The sequence below is a fragment of the Denticeps clupeoides genome, chromosome 1 (genome assembly GCF_900700375.1).
Source record: "Denticeps clupeoides chromosome 1, fDenClu1.1, whole genome shotgun sequence".
NCBI lineage: Eukaryota > Metazoa > Chordata > Actinopteri > Clupeiformes > Denticipitidae > Denticeps > Denticeps clupeoides.
This window is the reverse complement of record NC_041707.1, coordinates 4,327,753-4,339,584: the sequence shown is the minus strand read 5'-3', so window position 1 is coordinate 4,339,584 and position 11,832 is coordinate 4,327,753. Positions and strand designations below refer to the sequence as shown.

Sequence of the window (11,832 nt, the reverse complement as noted above, 5' to 3'; positions counted from 1 at the left end):
CCTCCCATTTGGTGAAGACAAAGAGGGTGGGCGGTCCTGACGGCTGATACTTCGCACGTTGACGTCGGACAAAAGACATGTAAAAACCGGGGTGTCGAATCTTCACCCACAACCGTCGACACAGGAATGTTACACTTCCCCCTGCAGACATCTGTTATGCAAGACAAAGCAGGCTCCCGCGATGTCCATTCTTACACAGAATTAAAGGACCATACACCGGAAAATTTGATAAAAGTGATTTTTTTTAATTGTCTTGGTTCGTATTCACGAGTGAGCCGCAAATACATTGATAGGGGAGCGTTTTTTTGAACACATAACAGACTTTTTTAACCTAATTGATAAACGTAAACTAAACTCATACTACGTGCAGAACAATGCAAAGAACAATGCAAATACAAACACCACACAAAAAGGCCAGCAATGTTAGCTGAAAAGACCCAGGCAGCCGTGGCGATAAGCCCTGTAACGTTGCCACTCATACATTTACATTTACACGTTTATCCAAAGCAACAGGCATTTGTATGGATCCGTATAGAACTATACACAATGAACTGTAAACAATATTTTTTTTCAGACAAGACGATACTTTACTAAATATTTAATATCAAAGGAAAACATCCATTTATCTGCTTATTTGGAGAAAAAAAACTATAGTCAGGGCAGGTCCATACACAGAGGCAATTTTTATAGATTTGTCAATATATAGAGGTGTCAGAACAGAAGCTGTGCCTTTCCTGTGGGTCGGGGTGGGAAGACAGATGCTCTGGTCTGTAACATGAATAACGTTATTTGTCGAACACAAAATTTCGTAACATACAAGATGACAAAGTAAAATTGAATTAAACTAAATGAAATGTTAAGTCTTGATCCTTCCTAGTTACAGCCGTACTCAATGGCACGGTGCTCCATCATGCATCGTTCTTCACCAAACTGTTCTTGAGGTTGGAGGATGTTTTGGTACCATTCTTTATTCATGGCTGTTTAGACTCTTCTCCGTCTTGCCCCCTCGGTGGTGGAATGAACTTCCCCTCGAGGTCAGAACAGCTCAGTCACTGAGCACTTTCAAACAGCAGCTCAAAACCTTCCTCTTTAGAGAATATGTAGATAAACTTATAACCTCATTGTCTAACTTATTAATAGAAACTACAACAGAGTGAATAAAAAGATTGTATTCATAGTTGGGGGTCCCAGTGGACCAGAACTGGATCACGTCATCGATGGTAACATGAAAGCATGTTGTAAGTCGCTCTGGATAAGGCCGTCTGCCAAATGCCTTAAATATAAATGTAATGTAAATGTCTCAGGATGCTTTACTGTTGGCATGAGACAGGACTGATGGTGGCGCTCACCTTATCTTCTCCAGACAATCGATTTTCCAGATGCCCCAAACAATCAGAAAGGGGCTTCATCAGAGAAAATGACTTTACCCCAGTCCTCAGCAGTCCAACCCCTGTACTTTTTTTTTTTTTTACAGAATATCAGTCTGTCCTTGATGTTTTTCTTGGAGTAGAAGTGGCTTCTTGACAACAGGCCGTGGTGTCTTCTTTGCCTCACTGTGGGTGTAGATGCTCTCACACCTACCTGCTGTGTGAGCATGACAATGATCTCCAGCCTTGTGCTCATCAACACTCTCTCATGTGTTAACAAGAGGATCACTGAAATTATCTCAGCAGGTGCTTTTGTGGCAGGGTTTTTGGGGGGTATTAAGTTCATTTTCAAGGCAAAGAGGGACCAGTCAGCCAATGTGCCACTGAGGTGCCACTGAGCAAAGTACCGTCCCCACACACTGCTCCCCGGGCGCCTTTTCATGGCTGCCCACTGCTCACCAAGGGTGATGGTCAAAAGCAGAGGACACATTTCGTTGTGTCACCTGTGCTGCGCTGCAGTGTTTCACGATGACAATAACTTCACTTTCCGATTCATGTGATCACTTCATAACATTCTGGAGTATATGCAAATCAAGCAAAATATGAAAAAATTATAAAAAACGGAAGCAGCGAACTTTGTGAAACGCGGTATTTGTGTCATTCTCAAAACTTTTGGCCACGTCCGCAGTGTACAAGTCTGCGTTCATTTTCTTATTGTGAATGGCTTTGAACGAGACCACGTGACCCCCGGGGTCCTGGTGTGACGTCACTGCGCCGCGCCTCTGCCACGTGTGCCACGTCATCAGCGCGCTGTCAGCGTGGGAGGCGGAGTAGGAAAAGTGCCCGACGTAATACTGGCCGCTCGGGTTCGTTTTTCCCACTTCGACTAACGCACTTGTTCGTCAAACCGGGCGTTTTCGAGGGCGCGTCCATCCTGGTATCGCCGTGAGTATGTTTGCATTCGCTTGTACTTCGTTTATTACATTAAAAGAAACGATTTTTGCTCGACTAGCCGGGCAGGGGGCTAAAGGGCTGGACGTGTTGATAGATAAATAAACGGGTTGCCTTGGAGATTGGCCTGTAAAGTTGTGTAACATTTACAACATTTACCAGACGCCCTTATCCCGAGCGACTTACAATCAGAATTGACAGGGACAGTGTCCCCCTGGAGACACTCAGGGTTAAGTGTCTTGTTCAGGGACACGATGGTAGTAAGTGGGTCTTCTGGTTCACAGGCCGATGTCGATTACCGTTTGTCTGTATTGAAATTCATTTAAATTTTATGTTTGTTATCGTTCAGATATTAAAGCGCTTTTTTACTTAGGTGGTCCCAGGTTCGAACCCCACTTACTCCCATCATGTCCCCGAGCAAGACATGTAACCCTGAGTGTGTCTTGGGAGACAGTCCCTGTAACTACTGAGCTTTTTTAGTACACATGCTCTTGTTAAATCCTGAGCTGTCTACTGAATTGCAAAGAAAACGCATATTTTCATAAAAAATCGTTTGTCTGTATTGTGATACATTTCAATTTTATGTTTGTTATCATTCAGATATTAAAGCGCTTTTAGTGGTCTTACCTAGCTGGTAAAGCATCTGCCTATGAAGCAGAAGAGCACAAAGTCCCAGGTTCGAGCCCCACTTACTCCCATCGTGTCCCAGAGCAAGACACGTAACCCTGAGTGGCGGGGACTGTCCCTGTCACTACTGATTTTAAGTCGCTCTGGATAAGGGCACCTGATAAATTCATTAAATGTAAATGTCTTAATTTTAGTTAAGAAATGGTTTCAACACACTTTTAGAACGAACCATGTCCATTTCTGAATGAGTTATGTGTTTCATATGGAGGATTGGCCAGTTCCACATTCTGGTCACCCCTAGACGCCTTTCTAAAGGAACCTCCTGGGGGTTCTTCATCATTTATGGCCTGAAAAGTCCACAAATTAAGAAAAAAGAAGAACCCCTTATTTAGTTAATAATTAACTTTGCGAGGAAAAAGAGAGCTGAGACGCTGCAAATATTTACCTGATCAAAATGCAGTTGGCGCAGTGGTATGAATTAAATTGTGTTTTTGTGTGTCGTTTGCAGAGCTTCCGTAATGTTGCTTGACGACACGCCGCTGTTCGAACCGTCCCTGCTCCAGCAGCTGGACTGGGCCAGCAACGCCGTGCCCTTCTCTCCCCCCATCTCGCCCTCGCAGCCGGGCGAGGGTCTCGTCCTGCGACCCCTCTGCACGGCCGACCTGAACAGAGGTCGGCTTTCCACTCTTCTGTCCCCTTATCTGTTGGATTGTGTACTTTTTCTACATTGCATTAAGGTGCCCATCTTGCATCCTCTTCAAACACAGGATTTTATAAAGTTTTATCGCAGCTGACTTTGGCAGGGGACGTTACACCTGAACAGTTCATCAGTAAGTTCACATTGGTGTAAATACTCGTATTCGAAAAGTGTGTACTTGGAGAACTGGCCACGCGTTTTAAGCTTCTGTCTTTCTGCCCCTCAGAGAACTTTGAGCACATGAAGGAGTCCGGGGACTATTACGTCATCGTGGTGGAGGACACGCAACTCGGGCAGATTGTGGCGACAGCAACGCTGATTATCGAGCATAAATTCATCCATGCGTGCGCAAAGGTGGCGATTTGTTCTACGTTTCGACGTTTGTTCTGTACCCTTTGTGTGTGTGTGTGTATGAAGCGTCCTATCTAATCACGAGACCCGCTGTGCTCCCGCAGAGAGGCAGAGTAGAAGAAGTGGTCGTGAGTAACACGTGCCGAGGAAAACAGCTGGGGAAACTGTGAGTTTCAGTGTGCGGTCACGATGACGTTGTGAATTTCTACCATGGACGCCTGATATCATATCTCGAACGCTCTTAATGCTTTCAGTCTGGAATGTTCTGTATGGATTCTTTGTAACGGGCCTCTTATGTCTGTAGGTTGGTGTCCACTCTGACTCTCCTCAGCAAAAAGCTGCAGTGCTACAAGATAACCCTCGAATGCTCACCCAGCAACGTGGACTTCTATAAGAAATTTGGCTACTCCACGTCAGAGGAGAAGTATATGCAGTGCCGCTTTTTTGACTGATGGACTGAGACGTTCTTGTCCGAGGACGTGTGGAGCTGTCATCTGGACATCCAGGTCCTCAGACACCCGGGCCAAATGCCTTCAGGACACAGGAGGCATCTTGTTGTAACGGACTTTTGCAATTCTGTCCCTTTTCTAGAGCATTTACAGTCCTCAACGCCCGAGGACAAGACTTGTGCCCACAATACACTCAATTTCTAGAGTATTTATTTACCAGCAATTCTTAAATTATTGTTATGCACACTAGTTTCGCATTGGAACTTAAAGCAACACAACCTGAATCAAATCTTTTTAAAAACGGTACACTGTATGTTTTCTTTATCTTTATTTTACGTGGGTTTGCAGTTGCCATGAATGATATGTGATATATTTTCTTTTCTGGTTAAATGCTGCATTTGACAATAATGAAAACTCATTGAAGAAACCTGGCAACATTTAATATCATGTTAGTGTAGCCAAGTCTGTCGTATTTATATGTACGACTGATCCTTTGCACATGTGACGGTACCTTAAAGCAGTAATATACCGCGGTGGCGATGAAGGCTGGTGAGTCTGATGATGCGATACATTAAAACATTCTTAGAGCAGTTCAGGACTGTTCAGAAACCCTGAAGTACTTGAATGAAGAACTGGCATCACCCTACTGTACATTATGTTGAATGTAAATTATGTTTGAAAAAAGAAACTAACTATTGTTGATCCAAAGACTTGAGGGCAAAGTTTTATATATATATATTTTATTTTAACAAACAAATGCAAGTTGGTGGCTTGTTTCCATTCTGCATTGTAATGTTGATCAAGGGTCACATTTGGGAGATATTAAGTGTACTTCTAAAATATTCGTTTTGTATTTTGCTCGAACACTGAGTTTATTACTATTATTATTTGGCAATTAAAAAGTATAATCTTCTTTCTTTTCTAGTTTTTTCCTTCCAGTTGTGTAGTTGGAGCTGTGATTAGTTGGCCATCTTGAAGACGCAGATGTGAAATACAAAGTTATAATGGTCTTATGGAGTATATTCTAAGTTGATCTATTTTCATATGCGGGGTACGATCAGGAAGATTGAATAAATTGTAATTGTAATATTGAGTGGTTTGTTGTATTTGAATGCACCCTCCAGTACACACGGTCGCTAACTTGACAATTAAGTGCTTGTCAAGTTTCATTTTCAAGGATTCCACATGAGCAAATCAAGCCCAACCTGTTGTGCGTTCTCATTTACATTTATGGCATTAGGCAGATGCCCTTGTCCAGAGTGACTTACGACGTGCTTTCAGGCTCCCATCAGTGAATGAAGTATTACTAGACAGATCTTTACACCGGGCTCAATATGTTCAACCAGAATAAACTTATGGTACATAGGAACGTACTACAACAGTGAAAGCAATCAGCTCTGGTTCACCCCAACTACGAATACAGTCCTTCTAGGACAGAGGTAAGTGAGGTAAGATGGTTTTACCCCATGTTTGGCCTTGTAGGCCAGCATCAGTGTTTTGAACCTGATGCGGGGCAGCTACTGGGAACCAGCGGAGGGAGCGTAGCAGTGGGGATGACAGATAAGGGCGCGTCTGTCTGATATTGTAAAGAAGGAATCTGTTCCAAATGCTTGCACAGTACCTGAAAAACCTGTCCTACCAAAGTATAAACCTGGTTTAGGTGTTTCACCCAGTCAGCTGGGATTGGTTGGCTCTAGTCAGAGGTGATTATGCCACCTACTGTAAATTCCATCAGTGTCTTTCATATTCTTATATTTGACATAATAAAAAGGTACATGAAATGTTTTGCATTTTCAAAACCTCACGTGAACCCAATCACTGAATAAAGGCGGCCTCAAGAAGGAAAAAAAAAAACCTCGAATAAAAAGCCACGCATGAGACAGTTATTGAACAAACCTTGCTAGGCTGGAACCACGGACACTGGTTTAACAATAAAGTAATCAGAGGAGGAAAAAGCAGCACGGCAGACCACGTGGACGTTAGCCATCTTTTATTGAGCAGAGGGTTAATTACAGGCAAGCGTTTCACTTTTCTTTTGTTAAGGTCTTTCCCACGTATATCACTTATCGCTCTTGTTCTCAAAGCCGTTTTTGTCAGTTAACCCCTCGTGGCAGTGAGTTACTACATCCGTCCCTCCGTTTTCCCCAACGTAACTGTAGTTCAAGTATCAAAAGTGCATCATTGCAATACTGTCCCGCTGCAAATGCAATATGCTTTAAATACAACTTCCTATGCCTCAGTGCATACGGCTTGAGGAAAAAAAAAAACCCAAAAACAAACAATAATAATAATTTCAAAATTATCCCTAGCTCCGTGAGTCTCAAAAAACCCGGAGCAGTCTCGCTCGATCCCAGTCCCTTACAAAAGTTTAAATATTTACATTTCCATTTCCCAGAAAGAAAAAAGTAAAAAAAGCACACTAAGAAAAGCTTATCCATTCTGGGCTGCTGTAACTTGCATACTCCCAAAATCTTCGTCTTCCTCGAGCGTCCTTTTTCTGCTCCCTTAAAAGAAACCGGGGAAGAGGTGGTGAGGCGGGCTGGACGCTCTAAACTAAAAAGAGTGACCTTTATTGAAAGAGCCACCGACCTGGCATACCAGCCTGAATGTGAAAAGACCGCCCCAGAGGAACAGGCGACATCATCTTGATGGTGAGCTTGGCAAGGTAGATTGCTTCATATTCCTGAAATAAAAACCAAAAGGTTCGTGACTCAATTTGACAAGAATGGACGTGGAGGTCCCACCCCGTGCATAACCACACCCACAATGACCACACCAGGACGGGTGGATGATACTGGGGCGACACGGACTAACCCCAGGGCCGGTAGTGCCTCACTAAGGATTGGAGGGTTTTCCTTTTATACCATGTACTGGCTTCACATACCAAACTTTTTCCCAATAGAACGGCACAAATTAAATTCAGCTCGCCATAACACAGACTCCGTGGTGGCTCTAACCAATAGAAGCTACACAGAGCCTTCTCTCTCTTTTTTTAACTTATTCCATCTCGGGTTAGCAAGAAGGTTTAATTTAATGGCTATTAAAACTTTGACAGAGACTGGTGTAGGATAAAGGCTCAGATGACAAGCCCTACAGATTTGGACAGTCAGTGTAAAGGAAATAAAGCAAAATCTTATTTTTCTTCTCTCTAAGGCACCCTAGTAGTGGTTGGGCATCCCTGAGCAGCAAAACGTATTCCGAATCAAAAGTGAAAGTGATGTTCCCTAGAATGTTCCTTTCCTGACAAGTTAGGCCTTATCAGGGCTCATAGTTTTGTAACTTGATCAAGCATCTTACATGATGTCCTGCTTGTCCTTGTTCAGTGTACAGAAGGTTTTACAATTTTCTTTTTAGTCAGTTTTTTTTTTTTTTTTTAATGTGTAATGTTACAATACTTGTGTGTGTGTGTATATATATTCTTTCTTTCTTTTTACGATTGCACTATGGGAGGTCTGTGTGAAACAGTATTTATATAAACTGTATAGTGTGGGTACTGTTGTACTGACCTCAGAGGCACCTCGGTGGTACAGGATTTGAGCCTGTAACCTTTTGACCCGCCATCAAGCGGTTGGAATTAGCCCACCCTCTCTGACCATTTCATGGCTAAGACATACCTGTAGTTGATGCACGAAGCCGACATTGGGATTGATGCAGAATCTCCTCTCTTGTACGTGGCTGAATGCATCTCTGCAAGAACAGAGAACGTTTTTCTTTTTTTTTTTTTTAAATAGCATTTGGAAAAACTCAATTTCTATCAGGTGACATCACACACATATATCTTTGCCACTACTACCCTTACCTGTATTTTACACCAAATGTTTCCATAAGGTAAGCAATAACTAAGGCAGCACTGAAAAGAGACAAACTAATGAGCTGTCATTTTTCAAACTGTTTTTTTTCTGTTCTTACAGTGTATCAGGAATAAAAATTCAGATCAGTAAAACAAACCTTCTTGAAATCCCTGCGTTTCCATGGACAAGTACCTTTCCTGCAGGAAACAAAGCTGTTCTGATAAAAAAGGCTACACTACTGAGCGTTCAAAAGGAAATCATGTGACAATTAATAATATCAGTTCCCTTAGACAACTCACCTCCATTCTCTAAACATCCGTCAATAAAATCTTTAGTCTGTGGAGAAGACAAAGCGGCTCAACGAAAACTCGTACACCTGCACAAGTTGTCCTTCTCTTGTAAGTGCAAACATGCAAACTTACCACTGGGAAATACTTGATTATATTTTCCACAGGATTATCGGCAATATCTAAAACGAGGTATCTGGGGGGGGGGGGGGATCACAAATGAACAAAATGACTAATTATGTGTGTGCGTGAGAATGAGAACAGCAATACAATATTGTTCTCCGTCTGTAGACCAGTCATTAGTTTACAGAGTTGAAGAGACCCACCCCCAGTTCTTCTAGGACATCTTGACATATTAACATTAACATTATTATCACGTTCACTTTTTAAAAAGATCCCCTATTATGATTTTTTTTTTTACTTTTATATCGGTCTTGTTGGAAGACAGGAAGTCATGTCGACGTTTTTTCCAGGAAAAAAATATATTAACCCACAGTTCTTCAGAGTCTCACCTGACGGAACAATAAAAAAATACATCTGTGCTCATTTTTACATCCAATTACCAAGCAACCGCAATGCTTTGCATGCTTGGAAGCCATGAAGGTCGGTGGAGATAATGTTTTAGGAGAGGGGCGGGAAATTCTTTGGACGGAAAAAGCATGAGAAATGGGAGGCAAACTTTCCCCTTATGATGTCATAAGGGGACAAATTCCACATCCAGCTGTCACTCTCTGAGCGGTGAAGCAGAATGACCAAAGCCCTCTTTGCACCTATTGCCATTTCTAGTCACTGCAGGACCATAGACAGGCTCGGGGAACTCGTATTGATGTTAAATAATCTCACAGCATGACATTTTCATAATAGGGGACCATTTATCATTATTTATGTGTTTTACACTTTTAGATAAACTCTATAAAGCTGGTCATAATACTGTTAAAGCAGGGGAACCAAACATGCATTACAAAATGGAAGTAATCGATAAGCATTACTTAGACGTTCTTATACGTTACCTAAATTTCAGTGGGAAGTTTGGCTTTATGAAGTTGGCCTCTATATCTTGTCTCACACACACAATGTGTGTTATCCCCTGCTTTTCAAGCATGGGCAGCTGAGAGAGGAAAAAAAAAAAAAAGATCCATTAATAACCAGAGGAACGCATATTAAACGTGAACAAAACCGAATGTACCTTGCTCTTCATGGCAGCTGAATAGGGACCTAAAAACAGTCCAGGAAGAATTTCCTGTGAAGGATTCCAAGATAACAAAGTATGCCAATTACAAAAAAAACTTTATTAAACATATGTTGTTTAAGTTGTTTATTGTACTTTGTGTACTGGGGAAAGATTAAAATTTAGTTGAAAAGTGTAATATTTCGTACATTAAAAAAAAAAAAAAACATAGTACCTGCATTTCTCGTCTCATTGGATACGCCCAGTCCTAGAGCATTAAATCACACATACACAAAACAGATAGTCATATTAGAAAAATATCAATACACAGCTACAGTCACTACACTGGCTCCCTGTTTGTTTTAAAATCCTTTCATTTGGCTTTAAATCGCTGGACTGCTCAGCTCCATCCTATTTGTCAGACCCACTCGGTTCCTACACTCCACCCCGTTCTCGCAGGTCTTCAGACCAGGGCCTGTTGTCTGTCCCTGGGTCACATTCACATTTAAGGCATTTGGGAGACGTCCTTATCCAGAGCGACTTACAACGTGCTTCCATGTTACCATCGATGAAATTATCAGTTCTGGTTCACTAGGACCCCCAACTATAAATACAATCTTTTTATTCACTTTGTTGTAGTTTCTATACATAAGTAAGACAATAAGAAGGTTACAAGTTCATCTAAATATTCTCTAAAGAGGAAGGTCTTGAGGTGCCGTTTGAAAGTGATGACCTCAAGGGGAAGTTGGAGGGACCAGGCGAGCAGTACTGGAGGCTCGGAGTATACGAGGTGCAGTGTGAGGTGTAATAAGGGCTGTGAGGTAGGATGGTGCTACTCCATGTTTGGCTTTGTAGGCCAGCATCAGTATTTTGAACCTGATGCGTGCAGCTACTGGGAGCCGGTGGAGGGAACGTAGCAGAGGGGCGGTGTGGAGAATACGGGAAGGTTGAAGATCAGTCATGCTGCTGCACTCTGTATTAGTTATAGAGGCCGGATGGTACATTACAAGCTCAATCAGTGTCTTTAAATCTCGTTTAAAAACTCACTTTTACACCCTGGCTTTTAACCCAGTGTGACGTGTTTCTTGTACGGTCCTTTCATGACTCTTTTACCGTGTTGTCTTAAATCTTTTCTATTGTATTCGACCCCTTGTTTAATTCAAGTTGCTGAACGTTTCTCTTATATTATTCTATATTTTTAGGGCCCACGTCGGCCCTGTCCCGGGTCGTTTCATTTAACGTGTTAAAAGTGCTTTATAAATAAATATGGTTTTGGTGAAACGAGAAACGTTCGCACCAATCTGCGCGTAAATGACAAGCCGTTCGGACGGAGGTCTGGACGCAAGCCCCGTGGGGGCGAGAGAGGTTCACACGACCCCCGTATTCCGCGTGTAAATTAGCACCATCGTCTCGCATCTGATCTCCGTTTCACACGAGAACGCCCCATCCGGACTGGCGTGGAAAGAAGCGGGCTAGCTGCCCGCTAACTGCACACTGACCAGCTGCTCCTCTCTGGACGCGGGCAGCGACGGGAACTGCAGCTTGTTCTCCTCGTCCATGTCGCGCTGTGGTGCGGCGGGCAGACGCTGGAGCCCCCCCCCCCCGAGACGACGTCGCGACCGCCCGATGCCGTTCGAAGCGACAGCTAGCAAGAAGATTCCGGGAGTTTGTTTTGAAGCCCCACACGCACGGCCGCCATGCTGCTTCTGGCCGCGGAAGTCACGTGACTTTTGAGGGAGAGTCGAAAAACTACAGGCCAGGAATAGTCCTTGGGACCAGGCAGGGGGCGTCTACAAACTACTTAACACACTTAAACGGCGCGTTGCCTTCATAAACCATGAGCGTTAATGTAACCCTGGTGATTTTAATGCGACTTGTGTAAATTGCGAGTGAATGTTAAAATTCTGTGTAGTGGGCTTTAAAGTTTCTTGTTCTGTATTTCACCTGAGTTATATGTTTTCCTGTTTGGTATTTTCATTTATTATGTTCATGCGAATGCCAAGGGATGCTTATTATTATATGTGAGCATATGGTTTTGTCAGCCACTCTCACCCACAAGGTGAAGTGGAAGTTTTATTTTATTTGCAATCCAGTGAGGTAGTTGTGTGATGAATGTCATGCACTTTATGCGAGGTGCGGTGCAG

General features: G+C 42.8%; 2 protein-coding genes across 5 annotated transcripts; one reads left to right on the top strand and one right to left on the bottom strand.

The window, feature by feature from the left end:
• The first annotated feature begins 2,166 nt into the window (after positions 1 to 2,166).
• On the top strand, positions 2,167 to 5,355 carry gnpnat1 (glucosamine-phosphate N-acetyltransferase 1). 2 transcript variants are annotated; one of them, XM_028988857.1, is made up of 6 exons: positions 2,167 to 2,312; positions 3,454 to 3,617; positions 3,713 to 3,775; positions 3,869 to 3,996; positions 4,098 to 4,159; positions 4,298 to 5,355. In XM_028988857.1, the coding sequence occupies exons 2-6, from the start codon at positions 3,464 to 3,466 to the stop codon at positions 4,443 to 4,445; spliced, it is 555 nt and encodes a 184-aa protein (XP_028844690.1). In that variant the 5' UTR covers positions 2,167 to 2,312; positions 3,454 to 3,463; the 3' UTR covers positions 4,446 to 5,355. The 2 variants fall into 2 exon arrangements, with proteins under 2 accessions (XP_028844690.1, XP_028844681.1); XM_028988848.1 differs by having other exon boundaries at positions 2,180 to 2,316.
• A 1,060-nt stretch (positions 5,356 to 6,415) lies between these two features.
• styx (serine/threonine/tyrosine interacting protein) lies at positions 6,416 to 11,406 on the bottom strand. Of its 3 annotated transcripts, none has more exons than XM_028978944.1 (11): positions 11,188 to 11,406; positions 9,924 to 9,956; positions 9,707 to 9,760; positions 9,531 to 9,628; positions 8,656 to 8,716; positions 8,533 to 8,569; positions 8,391 to 8,430; positions 8,242 to 8,307; positions 8,057 to 8,129; positions 7,032 to 7,125; positions 6,416 to 6,946 (listed from the first exon to the last, which is right to left on the bottom strand). In XM_028978944.1, the coding sequence occupies exons 1-11, from the start codon at positions 11,245 to 11,247 to the stop codon at positions 6,873 to 6,875; spliced, it is 690 nt and encodes a 229-aa protein (XP_028834777.1). In that variant the 5' UTR covers positions 11,248 to 11,406; the 3' UTR covers positions 6,416 to 6,872. The 3 variants fall into 3 exon arrangements, with proteins under 3 accessions (XP_028834777.1, XP_028834782.1, XP_028834791.1); XM_028978949.1 differs by having other exon boundaries at positions 8,242 to 8,292; XM_028978958.1 differs by lacking the exon at positions 11,188 to 11,406 and having other exon boundaries at positions 9,707 to 9,735; positions 9,924 to 10,304.
• Between the last annotated feature and the right edge of the window lie 426 nt (positions 11,407 to 11,832).